This window comes from Aphanomyces invadans (genome assembly GCF_000520115.1).
Source record: "Aphanomyces invadans strain NJM9701 unplaced genomic scaffold supercont1.5, whole genome shotgun sequence".
NCBI classification, from domain to species: domain Eukaryota; phylum Oomycota; class Saprolegniomycetes; order Saprolegniales; family Verrucalvaceae; genus Aphanomyces; species Aphanomyces invadans.
In genome coordinates this window covers 847,071-873,782 of record NW_008580150.1, presented here as the reverse complement: position 1 = coordinate 873,782, position 26,712 = coordinate 847,071, and the positions used below count along the sequence as shown (strand labels likewise).

The 26,712-nt window shown below is 56.3% G+C and overlaps 12 protein-coding genes across 15 annotated transcripts; 5 read left to right on the top strand and 7 right to left on the bottom strand.

Moving 5' to 3' along the window:
- Positions 1-11: 11 nt before the first annotated feature.
- Positions 12-4,145, top strand: H310_03315 (hypothetical protein; the record flags this gene model as incomplete). Of its 4 annotated transcripts, XM_008867121.1 has the most annotated exons (9): positions 12-110; positions 169-550; positions 601-743; positions 788-961; positions 1,008-1,391; positions 1,455-1,631; positions 1,683-3,614; positions 3,655-3,716; positions 3,766-4,145. In XM_008867121.1, 9 exons carry the CDS (start codon positions 12-14, stop codon positions 3,791-3,793), a joined length of 3,381 nt encoding a protein of 1,126 aa, XP_008865343.1. In that variant the 3' UTR covers positions 3,794-4,145. The 4 variants fall into 4 exon arrangements, with proteins under 4 accessions (XP_008865343.1, XP_008865342.1, XP_008865344.1 ...); XM_008867120.1 differs by having other exon boundaries at positions 3,655-4,145; XM_008867122.1 differs by having other exon boundaries at positions 1,683-3,716.
- A 281-nt stretch (positions 4,146-4,426) lies between these two features.
- H310_03314 (hypothetical protein) lies at positions 4,427-4,889 on the bottom strand. Its single transcript, XM_008867119.1, has one exon. It carries the CDS (start codon positions 4,807-4,809, stop codon positions 4,507-4,509), a length of 303 nt encoding a protein of 100 aa, XP_008865341.1. The 5' UTR covers positions 4,810-4,889; the 3' UTR covers positions 4,427-4,506.
- Positions 4,890-5,066: 177 nt separating this feature from the next.
- On the bottom strand, positions 5,067-8,487 carry H310_03313 (hypothetical protein). The gene is made up of 9 exons (XM_008867118.1): positions 7,875-8,487; positions 7,656-7,827; positions 7,452-7,600; positions 7,091-7,395; positions 6,448-7,031; positions 6,062-6,364; positions 5,768-6,011; positions 5,523-5,716; positions 5,067-5,454 (listed from the first exon to the last, which is right to left on the bottom strand). Exons 1-9 carry the CDS (start codon positions 8,456-8,458, stop codon positions 5,125-5,127), a joined length of 2,865 nt encoding a protein of 954 aa, XP_008865340.1. The 5' UTR covers positions 8,459-8,487; the 3' UTR covers positions 5,067-5,124.
- Positions 8,488-9,202: 715 nt separating this feature from the next.
- H310_03312 (hypothetical protein) lies at positions 9,203-10,093 on the bottom strand. Its single transcript, XM_008867117.1, has 2 exons — positions 9,970-10,093; positions 9,203-9,918 (listed from the first exon to the last, which is right to left on the bottom strand). Exons 1-2 carry the CDS (start codon positions 10,057-10,059, stop codon positions 9,397-9,399), a joined length of 612 nt encoding a protein of 203 aa, XP_008865339.1. The 5' UTR covers positions 10,060-10,093; the 3' UTR covers positions 9,203-9,396.
- A 30-nt stretch (positions 10,094-10,123) lies between these two features.
- On the top strand, positions 10,124-11,540 carry H310_03311 (hypothetical protein). The gene has a single exon (XM_008867116.1). It carries the CDS (start codon positions 10,719-10,721, stop codon positions 11,445-11,447), a length of 729 nt encoding a protein of 242 aa, XP_008865338.1. The 5' UTR covers positions 10,124-10,718; the 3' UTR covers positions 11,448-11,540.
- Positions 11,541-11,655: 115 nt separating this feature from the next.
- H310_03310 (hypothetical protein) lies at positions 11,656-12,990 on the bottom strand. The gene is made up of 5 exons (XM_008867115.1): positions 12,901-12,990; positions 12,681-12,848; positions 12,483-12,632; positions 12,181-12,435; positions 11,656-12,133 (listed from the first exon to the last, which is right to left on the bottom strand). The coding sequence occupies exons 1-5, from the start codon at positions 12,943-12,945 to the stop codon at positions 11,774-11,776; spliced, it is 978 nt and encodes a 325-aa protein (XP_008865337.1). The 5' UTR covers positions 12,946-12,990; the 3' UTR covers positions 11,656-11,773.
- Positions 12,991-13,472: 482 nt separating this feature from the next.
- Positions 13,473-14,798, top strand: H310_03309 (hypothetical protein). The gene is made up of 3 exons (XM_008867114.1): positions 13,473-13,933; positions 13,994-14,074; positions 14,117-14,798. The coding sequence occupies exons 1-3, from the start codon at positions 13,518-13,520 to the stop codon at positions 14,775-14,777; spliced, it is 1,158 nt and encodes a 385-aa protein (XP_008865336.1). The 5' UTR covers positions 13,473-13,517; the 3' UTR covers positions 14,778-14,798.
- A 448-nt stretch (positions 14,799-15,246) lies between these two features.
- Positions 15,247-18,867, bottom strand: H310_03308 (hypothetical protein). Its single transcript, XM_008867113.1, has 6 exons — positions 16,963-18,867; positions 16,701-16,905; positions 16,439-16,634; positions 16,005-16,390; positions 15,773-15,953; positions 15,247-15,723 (listed from the first exon to the last, which is right to left on the bottom strand). The coding sequence occupies exons 1-6, from the start codon at positions 18,801-18,803 to the stop codon at positions 15,275-15,277; spliced, it is 3,258 nt and encodes a 1,085-aa protein (XP_008865335.1). The 5' UTR covers positions 18,804-18,867; the 3' UTR covers positions 15,247-15,274.
- Positions 18,868-19,088: 221 nt separating this feature from the next.
- Positions 19,089-22,321, top strand: H310_03307 (hypothetical protein). Its single transcript, XM_008867112.1, has 6 exons — positions 19,089-20,569; positions 20,623-20,815; positions 20,865-21,060; positions 21,114-21,511; positions 21,566-21,746; positions 21,796-22,321. Exons 1-6 carry the CDS (start codon positions 19,104-19,106, stop codon positions 22,242-22,244), a joined length of 2,883 nt encoding a protein of 960 aa, XP_008865334.1. The 5' UTR covers positions 19,089-19,103; the 3' UTR covers positions 22,245-22,321.
- A 587-nt stretch (positions 22,322-22,908) lies between these two features.
- On the bottom strand, positions 22,909-23,942 carry H310_03306 (hypothetical protein). The gene has a single exon (XM_008867111.1). It carries the CDS (start codon positions 23,937-23,939, stop codon positions 22,995-22,997), a length of 945 nt encoding a protein of 314 aa, XP_008865333.1. The 5' UTR covers positions 23,940-23,942; the 3' UTR covers positions 22,909-22,994.
- A 298-nt stretch (positions 23,943-24,240) lies between these two features.
- Positions 24,241-25,046, top strand: H310_03305 (hypothetical protein). Its single transcript, XM_008867110.1, has one exon. The coding sequence runs from the start codon at positions 24,429-24,431 to the stop codon at positions 24,810-24,812; it is 384 nt and encodes a 127-aa protein (XP_008865332.1). The 5' UTR covers positions 24,241-24,428; the 3' UTR covers positions 24,813-25,046.
- Positions 25,047-25,741: 695 nt separating this feature from the next.
- H310_03304 (hypothetical protein) lies at positions 25,742-26,121 on the bottom strand. Its single transcript, XM_008867109.1, has one exon. The coding sequence runs from the start codon at positions 26,075-26,077 to the stop codon at positions 25,784-25,786; it is 294 nt and encodes a 97-aa protein (XP_008865331.1). The 5' UTR covers positions 26,078-26,121; the 3' UTR covers positions 25,742-25,783.
- Between the last annotated feature and the right edge of the window lie 591 nt (positions 26,122-26,712).

Below are 26,712 nucleotides of genomic sequence, written 5' to 3'. Positions count from 1 at the left end.
TTCGAACCGACATGGACTCGCCGGTGGAGGAGCCCGCTCTGTCGCTGGAGCAGATGAAGAGCAATCTGTTCCAGAAGTTCCAGCGCGAGGGGACCATCGACCAGATCCGCGTACGTGTCGCGCCAGGTCTTAACGAATAGCTGAGGGACGGTTTGTCCATCTCCACAGGTACAATTGCGAACGTCGTTCGTGCAAACCCTGCAGAAAGCATCGCACGCTGCGGCCGTGTCCGCGACCCCCAACCTACAAGAATGGACGGTCGTAGAGAAGGTTGCCAACAGCATGATCTACCAATATCTTCAAACGAAACAGCTCAAGCACACGCTGTCTGTGTTCTTGCCCGAAGTTGGTCCTCGCAATTGCGACTTGCAGCAGGACATGATCCACAAACTGCTGCGACATCCAGCCGTTCCGACCATCGATGTGAATGAAAATGCATCGTCGCCGTTGTGGCTGCTCGACATGCTCCGCGAAAAGGAACAGCGGGCTGATGTTATAACACACGACAATCAAACACAGACGATAGGGGACGACCATCGCTTCCTCTTGGGTATGTCAGCACCAAGAATGCCAGCGTCATCTCAGTTCAACGTGGTTCAGAAACGGAACTGAAGCGCATTGACGACTTGTACTGGAACCAATGCATGCTCCAAAAGGCTCAATCCCACCAGTCCTTTGACGAGCAGCTCGTCGCCTTCCAGCACGAGTACGACGCTCGAAGCCAAGCCCAGATGCAAAAGGAGGTTTGTTCGTGTGCACCGTACAAAAGATGCTAAAATTACACTAGATTGAGCGTATTCGGGACATGGAGATCTCGTTGATGCGCATGGAGGAGCGGAAATTTTACGCCAAGGAAATGGATGATTTGCGAGCGTCACTTCAAGCCGAGTATGCAACCAAAGCGCAGAGCCTTGCGGACACGGAAGCGCGACTTCGCATTGAATTTGCCGAACACCGACAGGTTTTACGCGCCCCATCGGGCACCAGGGTTGATGGCGATGCTATAGCAACTCGACTCGGACATGTTTGAGCTGCGACAGACCCTCCTCCGCGAACTCGACAACGTAAGGTCGAAAGAGCGGCAGCTCCTGTCGTCCATCGACCTGGAAGCCATGAAGAGCGCGAATGAAGCCCGGCGCCTGGCTCTGCTAGAGAGCAACCTGACCCAGCGCGAACGCCAACTCGATCAAACCCTCAAGGAGGTACAGGAGGAGCGCGAGGGACAGCTCCGGCGGGTCATGGAAGACGCCGACGCCAAGGTGCACGCACAGACGACAGCATTACAGGCCATGCAGCGCCAACTAGAAAAGGAATCACAGCAGCTGCGGGAGAGCCAAGGCGAGTTCACAGCCATGGCTCAACGGGTGGCTGTAGTGGAAGGCCAGCTCGCGGTCCGGGATCGATTTGAACCATCAAGTTCAAACGGCTGGGAGTTAACGGCAGGACATTCATAGGCGGCGAGAGGATTGCACATGGATCAAAAGATGAAACTGGAGCAACTCGAGCGGGAGCGAATGCATGTCGACGAGTTGCTCACGGCTAGTCGAGCGTCGCAAGTTGAGATATCCACCAAAGAAAACGCGGCGATAGTTGCATTAGCTCATGCCAAAGACACGATCGCCCGTTTGGAGGTGAAATGAAGTGTCGAGCAGAGTGGATTCAAGGCGGAGTGTCTATGTTAGCGGGAAACGAAAGCAGAACGAGCAGTCTTTGCGTCCCAACTGGCGGAAAAGACCGCGGCAGTTCAAGACGCCCTGGCGCAAGCCCACGCGGCTCAAACCGAGCTAGCTCGATTGAAAGTTGATCATGCCGACGCGATCGTGTCTGTGAAGCATGCCGCGTATGATGCCATGGCGGCCGAGCGTCGATCTGCCAAGCAGGCCGAGGACGCGCTGCACGTCCAACTCCAGGACCTCCAGAACCGGTGCAGCGACGTCGAAGCGCAGTGCCATCGCTATCGCACTCAGTGCGAAGACGAACAAGTGCATGTGGCATCGCTCCGACACGAAATTGCAAGCCTGAATGCGCTGCTCAACACGTTGAAGTACACGTCGCCCGTCGCGTCAGTTCCCGCAAGCGGATTCTCGAGACGATTGCCGTCGTGGATGCCAGCGGCGGACGACAGCGATGGCTCGCGCATGATGGGTGCTCCGGCGCGGCGAGCTGTGGATCTGGACGACGCTAGGCTGTTTGAAGAGTGGAAGCAGGAGCGCCGGGGCGGACAGCTGCACATTGACATGCCGTCATTCGTGGCATCTGGAGGCACCACGAGTTCTCCGCCGCAGCGTGCTTTGATCAACCAAAGCGCGGCGAGCGATGACATTAGGAGCAGTCCAGCGACTGCAGACAACTATTCAGGCCGCCGAAAGCAAGTTGATGAGGAAGAAGATGTGACGCGTCAAAGACAGCTGGAAGAGGAGCGCGATCGCGCTGCTGTCTTGGAGAGACAGCGTCAGGAGCAGGAGCTCGAAGCCAAACGCGAGCTGGAGCAGCGTCTCCTCGAGCAGGCCGCTGCAAGAGCCGCCATGGAAGCGCAGTTGAAAGCGTCGCAAGATGCGTTCGACAGACAGTTGCTAGCACAGGAAAAGGCCAAAAACGAAGTGATCCAACGGTTGCGACTGGAAGCAGATGCGAAACAAGCCCAAGACGAACGGAAGCGCCAGGCTGACGCCCGAGACATCGAAGCCCGGCGAGCGGCAGATGCGGCAGCGGTGCAGGCGGAGATGGCTGCGAAGGAAGAGGCTCGCCTGCTCGAAGATAAACACGTCAAGGAAGAGCTAGCAAGACAACTGCAGGAAGCGCAGGACCAGTTGAGTCGCCAGGCCATTGCTATTGCCCCAGGAGGCACCTCGCAGAATCCTTCCAACCATGCACCTTCCTCGTTAAGCGGGAAGACAAACGGCGGCACCGACATATCGAGCACTGTGAGCCACCCATCCGCCGACTCGGACGCTTGTGTCCGTCAAATGACTCTACTGGACGAAGATCGCAGGCACGAGGAACGAGCCATCGAAGAAGACCGGATGGAAGCTGCGGTGCATGAAAAGCTGGATCGGGAGCAACTGGAAAAGGACCGAATGCACGCCGATGAGGTTGAGCGTTTGGAAGCGGCTGCACGCGCTGAAGAAAAGGCTCGGTTAGACGAAGCGGACAAGCGAAAAACAGCGGAGGCTGCTGCAGAGAATGCAGCTGAGGAGGCACGGCAGCAGGCTGTAGCTGCCCAGCAAAAGCTGCTGGATGACGAGCGAAACGCCAAAGAACAGCAGCACGAAAATCAGAAACGTTTGGAGAAAGAGTTACGTGCAAGTCAGGTCTTGCAGGAACAAGAGCGCGCAGAAGCCCAGCAACGCGAGGAGGAAGCTGCCAAGCAGAAAGCACAGGAAGAAGAGAAAGAAGCCGCGCGGCTGAAGCAAGAAGCCGAGTCGAAAGACGTTCAGGAGCAAAAGCAAGATTTAAACATCATCGACGAGTATCGTCAACGGGCGATCGCGAGGCGGGCAGAGAAGCTCCGACTCGAGCAGGAAGCAAAAGCAAAGGAACTAGCTCAAGCGAGGGAGGAGGCTGAGAGAAAGCAGCGCGAAGAAGATGAAGCAGCAGCTGCTGCTGCCACCGAGGTACGATGGCGACACGTCAGGTCGTTGTAACATGGTCCAGGAGGTTGGATCGGAATCGGGCGATTCGGTGTTGTCGGTGGGTGGCGTTGGGAGCGACAAGAGGTGCGTACGCTGTCGAAACTGGAGAGCATGATGGTAACCTTGCGCACAGTGGAGACGCAAGCGGCGACTCGTTCTAGAGCGATACAGTCGACGCAAACAGCCACACGGTGAATCCCCTCTTCGAAATGGATCGTCGCGGGCGTTAAGACTGGGCTTTCGAGGCGCATCGCGCACGCGACTTGATCTTGAATCGATCATGCCGACAAACCCCCACTTGCCCGCATCATGTAGTGCTTGGTTTGAAACGATGTAGTCGGCAGCCACACACAGCAACTATTTCCACAACCACCGGCTGGAGATCCCGTCGCCGCCGTAACACAGACGCGGCATGAACTGTATTGCAGCGGGGAACTCCTGCAATTGAACTTGCTTGAGGGCGTCCGGGACTTCTGCGTTGTACTGGCAGCGCCTCGCCGACAGGATGCTGGCGCGTGGTGACTGCTCGTGGCTCCTCCAATCACAACGCGAAAAAGGCGCCAGGAGATTTCTGATTGGACGGCTTGCGATCTTGACATCGCGCTGGAGTTTCCAACTGCGGCGAACATTCCGCCGACGAGATGGCCCGACGGCTTCGTCGAGTGTGGCACGAGTCGGCGAATGCCGTAACATATCTCGTCCTCTGGCGATTCGGACGCTGGTCGAAATGACATCCCACGCCCATCCAACTGTCTCACCAGTCGACGAGATCTGTAGCGCAGCACACCCAAAAGCCGTTGCTGCAGCTCGTTGTATTACCTCGTCCCCACTACCTTCGAACGCACTATGACTGACGTCAACCCCTTGAGTAGCGTTACGCGCCACTGGCTCGGGTGTGCTCGGCTTCGAAACTCGAGTCTCTGTTGATGGGATTCATGCTGAGGTTCGCAAGCGCGTGGCGGTGGGCTGCAAACCCCTCGGCGAGCTTCTTCTCCTCTTCGCTCAAGTGATACAAAGGGTTTTCGCGTTTGGCCTTGTTCAGTCGGATATCTGGCGATGCCATCAAAAACCGCGCGGCCGTCGCCGTCCCCATCGCGAGCGCCAACGTCACCATCGCCAGCAGCGGGATGTTTTCCGGGTCCTTTAACACCCCACGCGCCAATTCGCGAGCTCGCATTCCTTCCAGTCGTCGTTTATCGCGTTGTGGCGACGCCTCAGGATGAGCCTCAACGGACTTGTGGATGGTCCAACGCGACGTCTTGTCTCTTGCTTCGTAACCGCAACGTTGGCCAGAATCCTTGTGCCCAAAGCAGTAAGATAGTGGCATGTGCAGCTCAGTGGTCTGCTAGACGGGAGTTCCTCCGGTGGCAATACCAGTGCATTGGAATCCGGCGTCCCTCTCCCTCCTCTTTCCATTCGTCATCGTTGTCTTCACGTGCATGAACAAGAGTTTGAGTTGGTTGCATTACGTGCATCTTACGACTCGGACATCCTACTCGCCTTGGTGTGGCAACACAGCGCGCTTGAGGCGCTCGATTTGATCGTCCACGGTTTGCCCAACGCATCGTCCTTCAGCCAGCGTCGGCACGCGATAGACGCCGACTTCGCCCGTCGAGTCGCCGACAACCAGCACGGGCGACGACGGCGCAAACGAGATGCACGTGCAGTGTACTTGTTCCTTGGGGAAATATGTCACGATCGGGTCGAGCACAGATTGCTCCAGGTCCCAGATCTCGATTCGACCGTCTTCCGTGACGCTGCCAAAGATGGTCGCGTCGCTGGGGCACCACGCAACGCCGTACACGCCATGGCACAAATCCACCTACAACAACAGACGCAAGTCGATTATTCGGTAAGCACGCCGCCAGGGGAGCCCGACTGGGCGATTACCGATCGAAAATTGAGCACTTCGCGCTGCTCTGCCTGGTGCCATAGCTTGACCGTCCAGTCCGCTGAGCAGCTCAAGAGGAGTTGGTTCCAGAACGGCGACATGTGAATTGCATACACCGCCGCCGTATGCCCGTAGTACGTCTCCAAGTACTGCTCGTTGTACGAACACGAGCATTTGTGAATATTGCCGTCCTCTGGCATTGCCACGTCATCGTGAGTTGAACTCAGTCACAAGTGGCCTGTACCTGTCCCGACAAAGTAGACAGAGCTGTCATTCTGGGCAAACTCGATGCAGTTGCCGCTCGCCTGCCGCGCGATCACGCCGTCGATGCGGGCTTCGGAGCCCATGAGTGGGTTGGGAACTCGTTTGAGCGTCATCAAGTCGGAGAAGCTCAGCCCCTTCTTCATGCTCCATTCGGTCACGCGGCCGTCCGACGATACGCTCACGATGCTCTCGCCCCGCTCGCTGCCCTTGTGTACCCACTTGACCTATGGCCACGTATCAAGGGAGATTGCCTCGTTGGGACGGATCGCAGCACCTGCCACACAACGTCCAAGTGGGACCCGCTGTTGCTCTCACTCGACAGAATCGGCACTGCGTCGTTCTTTCGCGTATCAAACAGCGCGACAACGCCATTGTGGAATCCAACGGCGAGCAAGTTGGGATGCAGCCGGCTGAAATCGATCGAAGTCACGCCGCAGCCGAGTTTGTACACTCGTTCGGGGTACTCGGGGTTCTTGAGCGACCAAAACAAAACCAGCCCGTCGGACGTGTCGTCGGCGGCCGCGTCAAATTGGCCGTACGACACGGCGAGCAAGTCGTCGTTGACCGGGTTCCACGCCTACCTCCACGTCAAATCCATGCCAGCCATCCGTTTCCATGCTGCCGACGCAAGCACTTGCGCTCGAGCTGCAGGAGACGTACCACACACGACACAGTGCGCCCGGCTGTCAGCGAACACGAGAATCCCCAGAGTTTCTCCAGGTCGGTCGATTTCTCCAGGACGTTGCTCATGGAAGACGACAGCCCGCCGACGGCAAGCCGGTTCGGGCGCTGCGACGCACCTGTCAGCAGTGGAAAGTTGCGGTACAACAGGTGCCTGTCGTGGTAAAAGTTTTGTTGCACTGCTCGTTCCAGCACTTGCAACGTCTTGAGCAAACCCGCCGATGCCAGGACGTGCTGCGTCTTTTGCTCCGCGATGATTTCAGCGAGATCGACGTTCGTATTAGCCGTAGCGTACGCGTTGTTAGCGCCTTTGCCATCGGCAGAGTTGGACCCGTCCGAGTTGGCGCTCGAGCGGGAGATATCGGCGTGACTGCTGGAGCTGATGTCGCCGCTTGTCACGTCGCTCTGCGACGACGTGTTGTTATTGGCAGTCGCCGAGCTGTTGGCGTTAGCTGAGCTGCCGCCGCCCCCCGCCACGGACGTGCCGCTAATGCTGTTGGCGCTGGAACCGACGACGGCGCGGGAGTTGTGGATGACGCGGGACGCCCGCAACAGCTTCGAGTCTGGATGGATGCAGATGAAGATGGTCCATGGAATGGCCCTCAACAGGTCGAGAAAGTACCTCCACTGGCGGCGGCGCCCCCTGTCCCCCCATGATGCGATGACGTCGTCGGGGCGTTCGGTTTGTGGCGAGACGAGGGCTGGAGCGCCCGTTGCCGGGCTTTGAGGTCACTCAGGAGCTCCGCCCCTTCCGTGAGCAGCAAGCACCCTGGGGACGCAAGAGAAGCGCTAACGATTTCGTCCACTTGTTTCGTAAGCTGGGCATCGACGTTCTCGGCATCGACAGCGGCTTTCGATTTATTTGGCGCGGCATCCAGCCCGACTTCATCGTGGTCATTTCCAGACAAGTCGACGTCCGTGTTGGCGCTGCCACATGCATGAGTCGAGAGGGTGTGGCACTCATGCGCAGCGGATGTCCGTACCAGTCAAAGATATCCCAGTCGGTGGCGCTGGAAGCTGCGTCGCGGGTGGCGGGCGGAGCTGTCATGACCTCCTTGGTCTTTTGAGCCAGCTGAAGTGTCTGGGTTCGATTCTCGACATAGTTGTCGCTGCCGCGCTTACTCCCGCACATCTACACAACCGTCCGATGCCAGATGAGCGACGGGGCCGACTGGGCACAACTTCACCTCCAAGTACTTTCGGTTCTTTGCCACAACGACGCCATGCTCCGGTGTGTCCTGGCCAACGCAGATGCTGCGCCACTCGAATAGCATCATGGTAGGTGTTTCCGTGAATCGAATCGTCACGGGGCCTTCCATGATTGTGCTGTCGGCTCTCGCTGTGCCTGGTCGGCCATCCCTACGTCAATATTTGGCATGTCTTGACCGAGGGGAACTTGCACGTACACTGCGCTTTTCGGTCGCAGCGCCTGCGTCCCAGCGTCCAAGTGGCCATGGTCGTCGATGCCAGTCAGCCCGTCACCGTCGCCGTCCTCGGTGGTTTCTGGCTTCTTTGTGGGTGGCGCAGCTGGAGTGGTCGTCACTTTCATCGATGGCACTCCCGCCAGGATCGCATCTAACGATTTGCCAGAGTCTCCACCAGTCGACGACCCTTCGCCGTCAGAGAACACTGAGTTGGTCGATGACGCCGCCACGGACGCGCCCGACGTATGGTCATGTTCTGATGTTTTCTTGGAGGGTTTGGGACGTCCAGCGCCAGACTTTTCTGGTGCTTTGCTCCTTGTGAAGAGCAGGGACTGTGGTGTCACATTTACGCCGTCCAAGTACACTTGGGTCGCTTGGTTGCCGCCGCCTCCTCTGGCATGCATGCTGCTGCCCGCGATTTTGCTCGATGCGCCAACGAGCCTTGAATGCGACGCGTTGGACGGATCATTGCTCCTGGACACGCGGGATCGAGACGAGCTCGGCGCGATCTTCTTGGTCGACGTTCCCGTCACGCCAGCCTTGGACGTCGCTCTAGTGTTGCTCATGGCGAAAGGTCGCGAACCCGAAAGTCGGCGAGAAAATCTCTCAAACGAGGCCGGGCTAGGTCTAATAAGCACCTCTACGCATACTACTAAATCCGACAACGGCATATCCTGGGGATGCCACGGCGGGGGAGGGGGAGGCATGTGCAAGCACTGCGCCAGGGGAAAGCGGGCGGCCATTGCCCATGTGGACTCGACATGCACGACGCCTCGCATCAATCGATGCCCGTACGAACACGGCTAGGATGACGAAACCTGCCATGTGAACTCAAGTCGGCCATTTCCAACTCGATACATTCCCGAGTCGGCAGTGCCATGGTGCCTTTATCCAACCACCTGTAGGCTCATTCGAGCGCCCCAAGAGCGACGCTTTCGTTGGAATGTGCGTTGTTGGCGAGTGTTTACGCGTGCGGGTTCTGGAACTTCGCACAGGCGACCGACCGTTCCGCAGATCAAGTGTCGCCATGCTACACCGAAACGTCAAAACAGAACTGTCCTTCCTGCCGCTCGCTGCATATCTTTGAGGGAGCAGCGCGGCAGGTGGTCGTCGTAACCATGTTCAGCAGTCGGCGCCTCGTTCCAGTCGTCCAACTCCGTGGGTGGTACGGCAACTCTCGTCACGTCGTACATGGATGGACGAGATCGCATCGACTTGACTGCGGACTCAGGCACCATCCACATCCTTGGTCGACGGTACCATCCGCTGAAGGGGCCATCGAGTACGCTTGGCGATGCTGGCGCAGACAGTTGAGAACGGCTTCGAGATCTGGCATCGCGGCTTCCCTTCTTCTATGGTTTGCATGCTGCTTTGCGCTGGGGCTGGCGACTGTCGCAAGTGCATCTATCTCTCAAGCACATCTTGGCATCCACCACAGCCCTGTGACTGTTTTTCGCAGCGTTGAACTATGTCCGCCCTGGTGATGATGGGGAACTAGCAGCCTTTATATTTTCAAGTCGACCTTTTTTCCCAGAATTCGCCGATGCACGGCGTACGCGTCGTAGGCGTGGGGGATGTCCCCCCTTGCGACGTTTTGAAGCGCAATCGTCCGTGCGAGGGTGGCGTCATGGGGCGCCACCGCCGCAGCCCGTTTGTTGTACGCCAGGGAAGCTTCCGTGCGGCCCATCGCATCGTGCAACTTGGCCAGGTTTCGTAGCACCGCGGCATCGCCTGGCATGTACTTGAGTGCATCCTCACAATGGACCAAGCTCTCGCGTAAGTTGCCGCGTTTTGCTTGTACCATGCTCATGTTCAAGTGGCTTGGGCCGTAGCATGGGGCGGCTGCGATCGCAGTGCGAAACTGGTCGTACGCTTGGTCGAGTTTGCCTTGGGCCAGGAGCGACAGCCCGAGCTCGTTCGCGTGCTCGTGGGTCGCTCGGTTTGTCAACAAGGTCATCCGCGCGTACCGATGGTACCCGTCCGTGTCGCCGGAGGCCTTGCACAGCACTGCCAAGTGATGGAGGGCCTACACGATCGCATCAGTCTCGAGAGAAATCATTCGGCATGCATTTCGTACATCTTCGTCCGAAGGGTTTCGCGTACAACGGGACTGATAGTACGCACTGGCGCTTGCCGTCGCGGTTGCCGCTGGGGCAAGGCGGCGCATCGACGTTGCCTTGATGTGCTAAATATATACCAGCTAGCTACAGCCATTCCCCCTCATCGCCGTTTTTGTGCTACGTGCGACCTCTCTGTTTGGGCCGCGGACTGTGTGTGATGAGGGGCCACCACCCCCATCTTCTTGAACAACACTTTCGTCTCTGGCCAGCACGTACAAGCGCTGCAGCACGTCGCGGGCTGGCTCGACGGGAGTTGCCGCCGCCGCCGACAGTGCCACGTGTGTGGTCAGCGCACCGGCCGTGACCAATGACGATATCGAACATCGGACGGTTCGTAGCCGTTCAGCTTTGCTGTGTAAAGACCCAGTCCGCACTTGACGTGCTTCGACTTTGCGCCTACTCCATGGCATGTTGGACTGGCCCCATTCGATATCTGGCAGAGAATCGCGGTGTTTCGGGCAGCGATTGAGAAAGATCGCTGGAATTTCGAACGGACATTCTCTGCAGCTCCGAGCGGAGGCAGCCCTTGATGCCAGGAGCGGACAGTTCTTTCCTAGGGGGTTTCACGACGGAAAATTCCACCTTAACGTTCGAGGCGAGCGTAGCGACCGCCGACCATGGACGTCACATTCAATCCTGCTCGCAACATAGCAAGGCCCATCGTCAGCCCACTATCGCGTTATAGTACACTCCCACCATCGCCACCATGCTTGCTCTCCTGTCTAACGAGTCGACCCACTCCATGTACCACGCGGCGCCGCCGCTTTCGCCCGGCCAAACCTCGACCGCGAGCTCGGACTCGAGCTCCACGAGCCACCACGCGTCGCCAAACCACCACGGGCTTACCCGCAAGCTGCACGGCACGGGCGACGCCATGCCAACGTACTTTGTCTCGCCCGAGCTCAAGTGCCAGTACAAGACGGGCACGTGCACAAACGAACGCACGACCAAGAAAAACGGCAAGCTCCTCATGTTGTGCGAACTCCACCGTACAAAACAAAACGAGATCAAGAAACGCAGCGACCGCAAACAGAGCGCGATGCGCATGAACCGGCGGCTCGAAGCCAAGCAGAAAGCCATGCTTGTCGTCGATCCCCGCCTCGACGCCAACAAGATCAAGTCGTTCAAGCGCGTTCCCAAGTTTGAAGAGCTCTTGTCATGTGATCCGAGCCAGATGTGGGACCACCACCATAGCCATCACCACATGCACACGTACGACACATCGTCATCATCCGTGTCGCTCCCCCGCGTCAACGTGTGGCGAACCAAAGACGGCATTGCCACCGGCATGTCATCGCATTCCGTCTTTAAAGCGTTCCCGATGCCGTACTCCCCCACTGGTCACATGTTCGACTGGGGCGCTCCCCAGCCGACGGGAAGTGTCACACCCCGAGGCAACGACCTCGCCATGCTCGAGTTCTTCCTGGACGACTAAAGCCGCCGCCTCGTCCTCCACTCCCCCAACTGTCGTAGCAGTCACCAACCCAATTGTAGTCCTAATTATTAATTGCATCTTCCAAGTCCACCGTCAGGCGAGTGTACCCTACGCTACCATTGTGCTCGAAGCGGGGGAAGGCGTTCATGAGACTTGGACGGCGTTTTTCCGACTCGAAAGAGTTGCCAGTGCTTGGGCCTTGTTCGTACACAGCTCGTGATCTGCCTGGAACGGGGCAGGTATCACAGATCGTACGTTTTTTACTCGATTAAATACAAAGGGCTAAACGGGGGAGTGGGCAGGTCGCAAATCGTGCTTCGTTCTGGCTATTCATAATCGTCGTAGTCGTCGTGTGTTGAGGGCATGGCTAGCCGTCGGCGTTTTGTTGCCGGCTCAAGGTCGGACGGACTGGCTTGCATGTGCTGAGCGCGGAGTAAAGTGAGCGCGAGGGACGGGCACTGCTCGATCTCATGGCGAAATCCTTCGTCGTCGATAAGTTGCGCCATGTTGTCCACAATGTGCTTGACACAAGTTTCCTTGAGGAAGTTGGCGTTGTACTTCTCTGCGGCGCTCAGTAGCTTGACGCACGATTCATTTGATATAAGATCTTTCGCCTGGAGCTCGCACAGGTCCCGCAGTGGCCGCATGAGGTACTGGTCGCCAAGCGACAACAAGTCAATCAGTTGCTACTCACACGTGAGCCACACAATGAACCACGCGCAGGAAAACGTACGGCTGTGGACAGTTTGGCCAAATCATGCACGCGGTTGGTATAGATGAACTCGAGAAGCTTGGCCACCATGTCGGGCGAGTGGTCGCGAATCACGACAGTTCCATCGCCATTCTCCTTCATGGCCATTCCGCTCTTCGTGTCGGTCGGGAACATGCACCGAAACACCTCGCACCGGGTCGTCAACACACACTTGTGCGCTCGAAGTTCCTCTTCTTTCGGCCCCACTTTCAGGATCACGTCGCAGTTGAACCCGCTCTGCATGAGGCCAACATGAGCCATGCAAACACCGCAACATTCAGCACCTGCAGCATTCGCTTCATGGAGAGGAAGAACTCATCGTCGGACAGCTTCGGCGTCATCAAGATGGGTGTTTCCCGACGGTGGCGCACTTGAATGATGTCGTTCTTTTGCAAATGGACGGATTCGGGGCATTCTTCAGGATCGAGTAGACTCTGTAGCAGGGTGAGACGACGACGTCGAACGAACCATCACGCACTTACCATGAAGAAGAAGTCTAGGCACTCTCGTGGCAAACCATGATGTTTGCTGTAATGGCGAAAGAGCGACGAAAACCGTTGGGTCTTCTGCATCAAGCATGAGTACATGTTGTTGGCTGGCACTCGAATGATCGACCGTTCGCTGCCGGTCAAGATAAGGTCTTCGGACGCCTACAGTCGGAGTGCACATAAGGCACATGCTCGCGCGCATGTAAGCCGTCACCTTCACGGTGAACTCGACGTTGTCGGCGCGGACGCTCCTGTTCATGTCGTCGATGGCAGAATGGCGACGGGCGATGCCGGCCGGAAATGGTGAAGATCGGTCGAAATTTTGACCAATCCAGTCGCACGAATTGTCCCAAATGTTGGTCGGAAACCTTAATTTTCCAAAAAGAATTCGATTTTATATGAATGCCACGGAATTCTTTTATAGTCAACTCCAATCACTTGATTAAACTATTGATGTTATAGAGTTGGCACGAGTCGCTAGCCGTTTCCTTTTTAAGCATCTTGTCGGGTTTCGAAAACCCCATGAGCTCAGTGCATGAGCCAATCCAATTGATGCATCCCCTTCTGTAGTTCCAGATTTCTACCAATCATAGGATTTAAGAATTCGACGTTAGGTTTTTACTATGACTGGTGCATGCCATCTAATTGGCCAGGTTTGTTGGACTGTTGAAGGCAATTAATTCGCCGTCAAATAGCGTTAGACATGTCCGACACTATTTAACGTTGCATACAGGAATAAATGCAGGCACCCCGACCGAGTTGAACACTATTTAAGGGCGGTGTAGACGCCGCTTCAAACTTACCGTCAACTCGCTCCATCGCGCAGTTCCGATGTGCCACCACCAGTCCGTCCGTGCAGCATTTCTGGACGAAGATAACGCGACGCGTGATGACGTGGACAAGGCCGTGCACCCTCGTGCTGAGTACGAGGGCGTTGCAACGGGTACCGACAAGGTCAAGGGAGTCGCGTTCATCCTATCGTTGTTCACGGCCACGCTTGCCATGGGGTACTTTGTGATTGTGCCGACGGCTGTCGTCGTGGCGACTATGAGCCCGACACTGGCACAATACATCTACCGCGTGCTACTCGGTCACTTTTGCGCGTACTCGTCAGGCGTGTTCGAGTACTTGTCCGGGATGGAAGTTGTCATCACAGGCGAAGCGGGTGAAACCTTCGAGTTCAAAGACTCCGACCGCGTCCTGCTCATCTCGAACCACCGCACGGAAATCGACTGGCTCCTGCATTGGTACGTGCGTGGCGCGGTGATCGGCCATGACGTTGTCTTGACGAGCGTCGACTTTTCCAGGAACTTTGCCACGAAAATCCAGCGCCACGACCGCATCATGACCATGCTGAAAGCTGGCTTGCGCTCCATTCCAATCTTCGGGTACTGTTACATCAAATTCTCAAGCTGATGCGACTCGTGTAGCGGCGTCCTGCAGTTGTTTGGATTCCCCTTTGTCCAGCGGAATTGGGCAGAAGACCAAGACAAACTTGGCGCGCTCATCGACTCGTACCACATGCGGTCGTACGGGACGTGGATGGCCATGTTTCCGGAAGGTACAGCGCTGTACGACAAGGCGCTGCAAGCCAGCCACGAGTTCAAAGCGGCCCATGGAAAGCCCAAATGCGACTTTGTGCTCGAACCACGGCTCAAGGGGTTTGCGCTGTGCATTGATAAGTTTCGGCCACACTACATCCTCGACATGACGATGGCATTTCCCGAGCTCCGCCGAGGCATTCGACCGTCCCCGCTGCGACTACTACACGGGCTGTTTCCGGCGTCCGTGCATTTTTACGTCCGCAAATTCACGCGAGATGACATCATGGCGGCTGAGTCCCCGAGCCTGTGGCTCCAGGATCGGTTTGCGGTCAAGGAGGAAATGCTATCGGCCTTCTACCACGCGACAAAAGGGACATTTGACAAGCCCATCCTGGCGCTACCTAACTCGAAGCGACCGTTCTTGTCGGCGATGGCGCTCGTGGTAGCGTCGTCGTTGGCCCTGCCCGTCGTCCTGTGGACCTACCAGTACTCGGTGACGTACCTAGCACTAGTCGTAGCATTTATGGTCGCCGTGAGCAAGCGATAAGGAGGTCTTCTTGCTTGGTTACCGGCGTGGCTGGGTACACGGCAGTCGTGGTGCATGGCGATGGCTTTGCGAACGAAGTGTGAAGCAGAGATGCGAGGTTGCGCTACGTGCAACTCGCAGCAATGTTTCGTACGTCGTGCGGCTGCTACAGTGTTTCATGTTCATGCCAACCACTTGGCCTTCGTGCCACAGTCCACTTACTTTTTCAGGTCACGAGGGGCTGACCACCCCCCAGTCACGGCAAACGGCTTCACTCGAGCCTGACATGCGGCCCATCGAGTTGAGAACAAAGAAAGCTACGCGTGTGCACCCCCGCGGCAGTCCCACGGCATTGGCAGCGACGACCCTCCGTGAATCCAATGGCAAACTCGCGGGAAGCAACTATGCAGCTATACGAGAGGGTTCAGTTCGACATGGTGCCATCAACGTCGTTGGGACCGTCAGTGGTGCCAAAGAGCCACAGCAATCGCAACTCTCCATCCGATTCATGGTCGCCCTTACACCCTCGGGATCCACGACATGTCCTTCGTCTTGAGCTTTTCAAACACGTACGACTCGATGCCGTTGCGATCGCTGTCGTCCTTGGCGTTGAGCTGCTGGATGAAGAAAAAGTAGTGCAGCAGGTTGTGTTCGTCCTGCGTGTGTCGTGCAAAGTTGTTGAGGAGGCCTTTCTCCATGCCGGCGAGCTCGATCGCACTCCGCGCGCGATTACAAACCAAGCACCGCTCGCGCTTGAGGGCGGCCTTCGTCTCGGTCTCTTCCCGCACGGACGTGAATGCGTCGATGATGATTCCTTGCACCATGTTCAGGAACAGCGTGATCACGACCACGTAAAACGCCATGTCGTACACGAGCCGTTCCAAGTACCGCTGCGGCTGGTCGAAATTCAACTCGTGGTTGAGGGACGACGAAATGTAGTCGCCGATGCCGCCACCAGACAGGAGCCCTACCTTCGATCGTGAGCTATGGTCGACGACGGGCTCGTGAGTACCGACCGTATCGAACATACGTGGCAAAGCACTGGAGCAGCGACGCGCAGTGGCTTGTGTCGGCCTCGTCTGGCTGCATCTCCTTTTGCAAGAGGAAGAACCCGACGAGTGAAAAAATGTAAATGGAGATGGCGCCGAACACAGCCGTGACTCCGAGCTTGCCCAAGTTGGTGCGCATGGCAAGGGCCTACCCGCATGATCCCAATGCATCCACGACGTGTCAATTTCTCGTACGTACGATAAAGTTGAGTCGCTTATTCGTCTCGAGGATGTCCATGAGCGGAAAGCCGAAAAACACGCTTGACCACTTGAACGGCTGCAGCGCCAGGAACGCGCAGAGCGTGTAGAACCCAAACAACATGACCGGTCCCGCAAACAGTGTATCATACAGGACGCTGTACCAAAAGCAGAATCGCGTGTGGAGCACCCCGTGCTGCTTTTGCACCATGTCTCTGTACGTGTCTGTCTCGCTGACAAGGAAGCGCAGCATCCCGGCCGCCTTGCGCAGCGCCGCCAGAAACGACAGTGTGAGCACGACTGCCGCACACGCGCCCAGCGTTTGCGTTGTTGCGTCGTCCGTCGAGTACAAGAAGATCACAATGGCAAACGTCGACCCAAACAGCTCTACGCGCGACCACCAACGTTGTGTGACGCTGCATGGAATCAACGTACGCAGGTAGTAGAAGAAGCCTGTGAATGCCGACAGCACGTTGCGGCGAATAGTTCGCGGGCTCGTGAGCTTGAGCTTGGCGAGGGTAACGTGTTGCTTGGAGTAGCTGAAGCTCAGAGTTTGCATGAAGTGGAATGCAAACAGGGCCAAGCTGGCCAGGAAAAGACCGACGCCGAGGACGTTGATGAGTTGCTTGAGCTAGTTGCATTGCACGAAGCGTGAGAGACAAGTGGGGGGCAGGAGGGCGGCCGAGGGGTCGTGTACCGTGTTGGTTTTCAACTCGACGTCGAGCAGCGCCGACGTCTTGCCGGGGGATGCCGGGTACTTGAGTGTCATGATGAGGACAAAGTTGATGTACGCACACAGGTACAAGTGCGCCATTCGGAGCTGCCAGTGCCACTCGTTCAACCACGAGTACATGCCGAGTTTTTCGAGGCGCCCCATCACGTTGAGCTCCTCTTGAATGGCCCTACAGCAGCCCCCAGCCATTCAAAATCCTCTTTCGTCGGTGGTGCATCGTTCGTACTGGGCTGGCTCAGCAATGAGCACCTGGAGCGCGTCATCCGTGCCCATGTCCATGTTGTTGAGGAACCGCCGCTTGATCGTCTTGTCAAAGTACTTGGCCGATTTGGGTTTGAGAAAGTAGACAGTGAACGACGCGCCGAGCCGAGACACTTCGACGCTCATCATTTCGCGCTGGAAAAACTCGAGGATGTCGTGGGCCTTGAACTTGGTCTTGAGCTCCTCCCACTCGACGACGAACGCCACCACGTTCGGAATCAACGCATCCTGCCCCCTCGACGAGTTCGACGTTGCTCCGGCGGGGGAGTCTGTCATGCTAGATGACGTGGCCAGGTTCGAATTGGTCATGCGAAACGCAATTTGGAGAAGATGAATAACTTCCATGAACGCAGCATCCACGTGGTCGTCGCTGCCGAGTGGTTTCGTCGCCGACGGCAGTGCAGCACCCTTCAAACCGAACCGACGCTTGCTTCCCAAGTCGAATCCCCCGCCGGACGACGGCGACGCACTCTTGAACACGATTGTTTTGTGGTGCGCGAGGATACGGTGGAGCACTCGTGACGCGGTCAGCACCTTTGCTATTGCATTTTGGACAACCATGTCTGTGCGGCCTTCCATCATGGCGAGCAAGACGTTAGCCGCGGCTCGTTGCACGCCAAGGCGTTGCTTGACCGGCACGGCGTCCTCGTACCGCACGAGACCAAGGACGAGATCCACGCACAAGTCGAGCGCTGGCGACGCTTCCAACACACGCTGGTTCTCGTCGCACGGCCCTTGGCAAGCTTCTGTGAAGAGGCCCAGGATGAGGCTGCACATGGTCGCGTCATGCTCCGACATGGCAACTTCCTTCCAGTACACATCCATGAGCTGCCTAGCGATCACGTGGAGGAACGATGACGGGTCGTTTGCGCGCATGAGGGCCTGCCACTGGCTGTGGTGGTTCTCGCAAAGCTGTTGGAGCACAACCAGCACGAATGGACTCTCGTCGCGTCGTTTTAAGTGGCGCATCAAAAACACAACGAATCGATCTTCTTGCTCAAGAATTGCGTCGTACAAAGCGTCTTGAGCAGCAACGAATCCACCCGCGATGAACTCGTACACGAGTTCCAGCAACTTGTCCTCCATTTGCGTTTGTTGAAGGGGCAATGGGGTCGAGAACGAAGATGCCACAGGTGACATGGGAACGGTTGCCCCCGACTTGGATGTCGACGGTTGCGGTGGATTCGGCGGTACCGTCAGGGCCTTATCGTCGGTCGACAGGGAAGGTCGGTGGGTGCCAGGGACGTCAGCAGGGTTGTCCTTGGGAGCGTCGAGAACAGACACAATGGAGCTCGCGGACACTGTGGCCAGGTTGCCTTGACGGCTGACCCGGTCGTCGAGAGGTCGATTTGACAGGAGCATCTTGGCCTTGGTCGCTGCGTCCAGCGGCGGGAGGAAGCTCACGATGAGATCCGCGACATTCAATCGAACGGCTTTCTTTTGAATATCACGCCACTCTTTGAGGGCATATAGCCGCAACTTGTGTCGTTTCTCGTCGTCGTAGGACAACTGGGCATCGTCGACGGCTGTGCCGCTCTGGATGGCATGGTCGGCTTGGGTTCGTTTGTCTCGCAGAAATCGAATCAACGTATCCAATTCGAGGAGCAGATAATTGATGGCCCAGTTGCCAGGCACGTGCTGCTCCCAGATTTGCACGGATGGCGCTGTCTGGATCTGCTGGAGGCGTGTCACAAGCGCCTCCATCGGATCGTCCTGCGACGGATCTTCTATCGACGACGACGCCGGTGGCGCCATGTAGTTCGATCGAGTGCTGCAACCAGACCGAAGCAGCTCAATGCCTTCCATGATCACCACCCACCAAACCGCGAAGTGGAGGTCGCAGCGGCGAGCTGCTGTCCAAGGTACTTGGCTTGAAACGATTCGTCGGTTACATGGGACAGTCAATGACGCACATCCAGGAGCCAATCAAAGTCACGAGAAGTCGAATACGCCGATTTGATTGGTGGAGCCATTGACACGTGAATTCCGGATAACGCAGCTTCAACATTGAGGGTGATTTGTTTTGTTGGTTGTATCGATGTGTCAATGACTCGATGTATCGTATCCGGATGTCTCACTTCATCGAAGCCAGCGGCACAAGTCAACATGACGTCCGTCGAGATGAAGAGTTTGGCGCGCAGCGTGGACCGCAAGGTGTACACGCCCCTGGAAGGAGTGGCCAACGGCACGAACGCCGCAGTTATGGATGATCGCCCGCTCGTTGACATCATAGCCGCGTTGAAAAACGCCCTGGACCGCGAACGCGGCAACAAGGACCTCGATTCGATCGACAGCTTGACGCATCTCCTCAGCGTCAACCGCGTCCTGCGCGACACTCGCGAAGACATCGAATCGCTCGTTGGAAAACAGTCCACCGACAAGTGGGTCATCTCGTTCGACGCGGAAACGTACGCGAAGAAACTCATGTACGCCGAGAAGCAGTTTGACGAGCTGCTCAACGACGCTGTCAAAGCCGACGTGGCTGAAATCTTGGTGTGTTTGATCAACCAAGGCATTCACGACGAAGCGTCGTTGGTCCTCTTGTACGAGCTAACCGCGGGAGGGTCCGTCGCCGTGCAAAATGCGCTCTACTACGCAACTGCTGACGCACAAGCCGCGGTGCTGGCGTTCCTCATGGGTCATCTCGAGAAGGGCTCGGCTAACATTATCAAGATCTTGCAGCAGCTGTGTGTGTACCACCACACGCAGTGGCAAGCGCTAATGCGAATTCCCGCGACTGCGACCAGCGCTTCTTTTCTCGACGTGATCCTTGCCAAGGTCGGTGCGATTTCAACCGAAATTGCCGATTCCGACGTAGCGCAAGTCATCACTTGGCTGAACTTTCTCTGCGAAGCCTGCCAAGGGCCGTGCTTGGAGAACCAGTTGCACGTGGCGTCGTCGGACGCAGTTGCCGTGATCCGCGACATAGTGTTGGACGAGATCATGCTCGATGCGTCGACATCTGAAGCCGTTCAAATTCAAGTCCAACGGAGCGCCGCAGAAGTGCTTCTAACCCTCATGGAAGGACGTGTCGACGGCGACGTTCATGCGCGTTTGGTGGTGCTTTTCCCGGTGTCTGCCGTCGTGGACCGACTGCAACGGCACTATCGCACGGTTCAAGACAAGGTGTACTCGCCGAGCCGCCGCTCGCTCATGCAGCACACCCTGAGTTTGACCAAGAGCTTGCTGCACTCGGACTCGAAGGACGAGCTCCAGCGTCATGTGCGCGAATTCCAAGCCGCCATCAACGTGCTGCGACTGGTAACTCATATTCTGCACGACAAGCAAACGTCATCGAACGACAACGCGTCCGTCGACACGTCAGCGTTCGACGCGTTCCGCGCGCAGTGGAAAGAAATGCTCGCGAGCGCCAGAGTGCACACGGCCATCTCGTTCTTCCAAAACCAGCTCATCTCGATCGAGATCGCGCGGCACGGGACGACGTTCACGTCGTACTTTTTACGCCCCAAGACGGCGCAGTACTTCAACGAGACGCTCAAGACCAAGTTAATTGACGAAATGGACATTGGAAGCGAAGGCGCGTTGGACGTGCTCACGTCTGAAGTCGCCAAGTACGTGGCACCACTGCCTCGTCGGTCGTACTCATGCTTGGCAACGTCGTTAGAGATGTGGAGGAGGAGCTGGCCGTGATCCAAGCCCTGAACAAGACCCCGTTCTACTCGATCATGAACAAGTGGAACGTGTGGCTGCGCAAGAACATGCTCCGCCTCTGTTTTTACATCAACTTTGTCATGTTGCTCAGCGTCCGCGTCGACAACAGCACGATGGTCGACATCCAGCAGGCCAACATGCGTTCGGTGGGTAGCTGGTTGTCACAATCATACGTGACACGCTTGTCCTGTGTAGGGCCTGTGGGTCGTTGGGGTGCTCGGATTTATCCTGTTTGGGTTTTGTGCCGTCTTGTGGCTCTACCATGTCCTCACGACCTTTTGCTTCAACTACTGCAAGCAGCACGTGTCGTCGCTCAAGCTCTCGTTCACGACGACTGCCGACTACTGGGCCAACACGTTGCAAGCGTTCGGTCCGTTCGCCGTTTACCTTGGTACTTTCGTTCGTGGTCTCGATGATGGCGATGTCATAGTGTCGTGATGGTAGAGTTTTTTGTGGCGATCTTTGTCGTGATCTTTTACATGGACATGGTGACAACCACGACGAAAATCCTCGGCGGTCTATCTGCGCTGTGGCTGTTTGGCGCGTTTCTCCAGGGCGTGCGCCATGCCAGCGGCCTGTATCGGTTCACCGTGAACGAGGACAACGGTGCCGCCTCCAACGTCGTGCTCAACTTCGTCTCGTTCTGGTACAACGTGTTGTACGACACGCTCCTGTCGGGCAGCGTCATCACGTTTGGCGCGTACACGCTGTGCGCGATTTGCGGCTTGGGTCTGTCCGTCCCGGCGGTGACGCAGTACTTTGATGCTGGGCCGTGGGGTCTCATGTTCTTTGGGTTCCCGCTCGTGGATATCCTTGCTACCAACGAACAGCTGCGCTTTATCGTACGTTGCGGGCACTCGAAGGGTGGTTGCCGTCGCATCACTGTGCTTGTGTAGGCCACGGCGATGCACTCGAACATGGGCAAGTTGGGCGTGACGGCTGTGTTTGGCGCGATCGTGATCTACATCTTTTCGCTGGTCGGCTTCTTCCTTCTCCAAGCCGAGCTCGAAAATGAAGACCATACTGTGAGCCACTGCTCGACGTTGCTCCAGTGCTACACAACGTACATTCGATACGGTACGGTCGTGTTTCAAAGCGCGCCAACGTCACGGTGGTGTCTGCGCAGGGCTGTTGTCGGGCGGCGGCATCGGCGACTACATATCGTCAACGCTCAACCACGAGCTCGAGTTTGATAATCCCGAGCGGTACTTTGAACGGCTCGTGTACGACATGGCGTTTTACGTGGTCGTGATCACGCTGTTCCTCAACATGATTCAAGGGATCATCATCGACGCATTCACGTCCGTGCGTGAGCAGACCGAGACGAAAGCGATGCTCCAGCGCGAACGGTGCTTGGTGTGCAATCGGTCGCGCAACGCGATCGAGCTCGACGGCGTCGACAACGGGCAGCTCAACAACTTTAGCCGCCACACGACGGACGAACACAACTTTTTTCACTACTTCTTTTACATCCAGCACGTGACGGCCAAGGACCCGAAGGAACTCAACGGGATTGAGAGCTACGTCGTCGACAAACTCAAGTCCCAAGACATGACGTGGATCCCGCGCGTGTAAGCGATATCCCGTGGCTCGTTTCGACGTGGGGTGTCGTTTGGACCTGTTGTATTGAATGAAGTACCCGTGCCTGTGGATGGAGACGCTTTGTTGAGTGGCTGGCAGGCGCCCAGCCGACATGCATCCACACCACTTATCCAGGAACGCATCGCCAACTCATGGAACGAACATCCGCGCTGGTGCTGCAAATTGTCCCTCGCAATCAAACCACCAATGTTTCCCAGAGCAGACGTGCCTGTGATCATGGCGACGAAGTCGTTGCCGTCGAGCAGAGGCACACTTGAGTCGAAGGTGGCTTTGTTTCGTTCGCGGGATGCACACACATGCCAGCGCATCACGTGCGGCGAGCTTGACGTTGGTGGCGCGGCCCATATCTACATGACGTGGGTCGCGGATAAAGCAGCCAGCAAGGGTTGATACTGAAGACGACGTCGCCATGCATGCCAAGTTGTCGGAGCAGACATGATCCGTGCGAGGGATTGGAATCGCGTGGATGGTTTCCAGCACCGTACGACGCAGAGAACCAACCTTCCAAAGCTGCTAAAATGGCATGGACCGCTTCATCGTATATGTTTCCACGTCGTCTTCATGCGCCGTCGACAAAAAACTTAAGCCCACGGCCCTGCGCGGCGAGGAATCCAAGCTGCACGACACCTCCAAGGAATTGGTGACAAACAGAGACTCCTCATATTAAACAGAACTAGCATGTGCTTTCACGCCACTCGACACGACTACATGGGCTCATCCTGGTTATACCTTCAAGAGGGGCGTTTCCTCGTTCGTGTCACCGTCATCCGCGCCAGGATACAGGACGTAATGCTGGGTAATGAAGATCACGTCAAAGAAGACACTGGTGAATCCCAAGCCAAACTTGACGGGGTCGCCCGTGATGGCAGACCAGTCGTTCGTGACGGAGCTCGTCAACATGATCTGCGCCATGGACAACGTGCCGCCCGTAAAGTCGAGCAAGACGTTCCAGATCGTCCATCCAACCGTCGACTTGCGCTGGTAATTGAGAATTACTTGGGGAATGTACTTGACCAGCGATACGCCGAGCTTGACGTAGCTGAGGAGGTACAGGAAGTTGAGCGTGGAGAACCATTCATTCGACACGATGAATCCGAGGAGGAAGAACACGCCGCTCACGATCACGGACATGCCAACAACGCTCTTGCACAGTGACGACGTGGTTTGGGTGCCGCGTGTGTAGATCGTGGTTTGGTAGTATGTGAGGAGCGTCACAAACACTGCGTGCAAGGCAAAAAACACGTCGTTGACTTGGACGGCGTTCGGGTGGCCGTCGTGGTGCTTCTTGTACTCGTCCTGGATAGCATCGCTCCAGTAGAACGCCGCGTTGAACACGGCATAGCACACAAACCCGAGGATGTTGTACACAAGAAAGTCCAGCGAGAGACCGACAACGCTCTGGCGGCGCCAATTGAGAAACACTTGCGGCCAGAAGCTGACGCTCCAGCACGCAAAGTAGACCCATCCGATCACGGACGAAATGCGGTTGTACGGCTGCGGAATGTTGTCGGTCGAATCGGTGGCAAAGCCAAGACCAATGCCCGTCGCAGCGATCACGCTGAGCCCCACAACGAAGCCATGCGTTTCAATCCAGCCGACTGTCTTTGTCAACGTTGTAGTCATCGCGGCGGCGGCGGCGGCGGGCGGCAGATTCGAATGTGACTGCATGTGGTGGAAGATCCACTTTGAACCGAAAACGAACTACCAATCACAGGCGCGAACGCGAAGGGGTCATACCACCGAAACAGATGGAGAGAGTAAATCGACTCTCCTCACTTTCCAATAGAGAATACAACTTCCATTTTCTATACTCCACGGTCGTCGTGGTAGACTAGTACTACTATTTTTCACCAAGGACGTGGTGGCGGTGCAAAGACGTCGAGACGGAAACACAGACACCTGCGAGATTCCAGCGCGTTTGTCGAGTGGGGGCGCATACACCAAACGAGACAGTGACCATTCGTTGTAGTGTCCGACAACGTCGTGGAGACGTTTGGTCTGTGTTGGACGAGAGTCGATGAGAGTGTCCTTCGCTTCTTCAAGGAGAGAATTCTGCTGAAGCTTCGTGGCTGGCTCCGCCCGCAAACTTGCCGCTCTAGCACCGATCACTCGCGGGGGTTGACGGCCTAGCGACGGCTAGCAACTGGCCCGCTGGCAATGGATCTCGCTAGCATGTTGTGCATCCAGCGCCGCTGTGGACGTCATGCGAGTTTGCACGTATCCTGTTTTGCGAGAAAGATCTGTATGGTGGTCGGTGGGTGTCGCTCTGAACTTCACCGCCAAGTGCCACGTGGAGGTCGTTTCCTGGGCATTCATCGAGCTTCGGGAAGGTCCATTTTCTTCACGCGTTGGTGTGGCCTGAGGTGCTGCAAACGCGGAGCAGAACTTGTGAGGTTGGGGACGGGTTGTCGCCACGTCGACGAGGCAACTAACAAGAGGACAAGGCTCTTTGCGTTGGCCGACTGCGGTGCCATCATGGTGTTCCCGGCGCGATGCCCAGACTTGCAGGAGAGACAGGATAGACAAAGTGAAGTTGTTTGACGACTTTTGTATGCGAGACTGGAACGCTTGGAACTCACACTAGTTTGTGATCCGATGGACTGCAAATATCGAGTCGCAACGTGGTGGAATCGGTAAAGGCTCCCTTCTTCATCGTCCGCAAGTTTAAGCGATGTCGCTTCTCTTGAATTCGGGGGCAAAACGAAAACGAAACCCCACCACCACCAAGACGCCGGTACACGATGGGGTTCGCGGCAAGGTCAGCCTCCGCGTGTTTAACTTGGCGCGAGCATCACGCGAAGCCATGAAACGTTTCTAACGGGGCATTGCTAGGGGGCTCAATTGGAGATTGGTCGTGACTCCCCAAGCAAACCCTCGTGACTTGGAAGCACATGGGCGCTGCCCTTCTACCACAGCACAAACAGTGTCGCGGAGATTTTGACGAACTGTGCGATGATGACGAACTGCGAGGGGTGGGTTTGAGAGTTTTGTCCAATGAGACATCACGAAAAGCTTTCAAGACAATTGATTCGCTAAAATAGATTGGAATCGAATTTCAATTAAGATTCGATTGCTGAGCGAGTTGTGGTGCATGTCCCGACGGCTGCGCCATCGAAAGCAACAGCCACCGTCCATACCCAGTCGGTGAGCGCACCACCTAGCTTAGAGAATGAACTTCCCGTGGTGGGTCTGAGCCGTCACGCGGCTGTTAGACCAAGTCAAGGGGGACGAGGATTTGCATCACGAGCTGGCAGAGCCAACACTATTTGCCACGCGCCCAAGACAGTGTTTTCATTGCTGCTATTCGACCGCGAGTCGAATAATGGCATGAGCCGCACGGTAGATTGAATCGAGAGGCTCGCGGAAGGTCGAAGTGGCAGCAGATCGCGTTGGTCGTTGAACTTGTGGACGAGTCGATTTGTTCAAATTCCATCGTGCCATAGCCACACTTTCCGATGAAATCGATGGGCTGGATATATTCAGTACGGATCACACTCACATTAAAGGATGGTTTAAGAGTTACGAGCTTTGAACGCTTGGTACTCAGGCTCCTTGGTGATCGCGTTGGATTGCAAATTGGCTGCGGCAATGCGGTGCGTTCGGAACGCGTTTCCTTCTTGCTCCGATCGCAGATTCAATTGAAGGCGCTTCTCGCGGCTGATCAATACATCCGGGCTCACGGACAAGAAGCGTACACCTCCGACAACAGCCATCGCCCCAGCAAATCCCAGGATTCCAATGATCGGGTACGTGGCAGGGTCCGAGAACCAAGCTTTGGCGGTAGTACGGGCAGCTCGAGAGGCCATGGCGACTGTCGGTGTCGGATTCGAGAATGGCTCTTGTGTGGCGCCCCAAACCCATGTTGAACTAAGGTTCGGTTTTTGGATCTTTGTTAAATTGCGCCAATCAAATGCAAGAACATGCTGCCCTTGGATTCTCTCGAAGTTTTGATGTCGACAGGTGGATTTGCAAACATTTTAGCAAATCAAATCAGCTCATTTTCGTTCGACAACGTTTGATTCGCTAAAAACTGTCTTGCCTTGCATCACATCACGATGCCTAAAATTCTCCCGAATCGAATCGAAGTGGATCAGAACACCACCCCCCGTAAAGCGCGAGAGAAAATGCGCTGGTGGCTGTGACTACGTACACACCGCCATCACAATAGCCATCGCCCTCCGCAGCGAAGCGCGGTGCACAACTACTGGAGATGGCACCATGGTCGCTCCCTTTACAAATGATATCCTAATTAGACATCCATTTCGGTTCAATCCCTAATTTCAAAACAGTGTGGACGCTTGACGCAGCAAAACTCGCCCGGTTCACAAATGTAGTGCAATTTACTCACAAGAATCGCTCTTCCGTCCGTATCAATGCGGCGATTTCGAAGCAAAATCGCGTGATCGATTTTGTGCAAAGTACTTGATGAGAGATGCGTCAA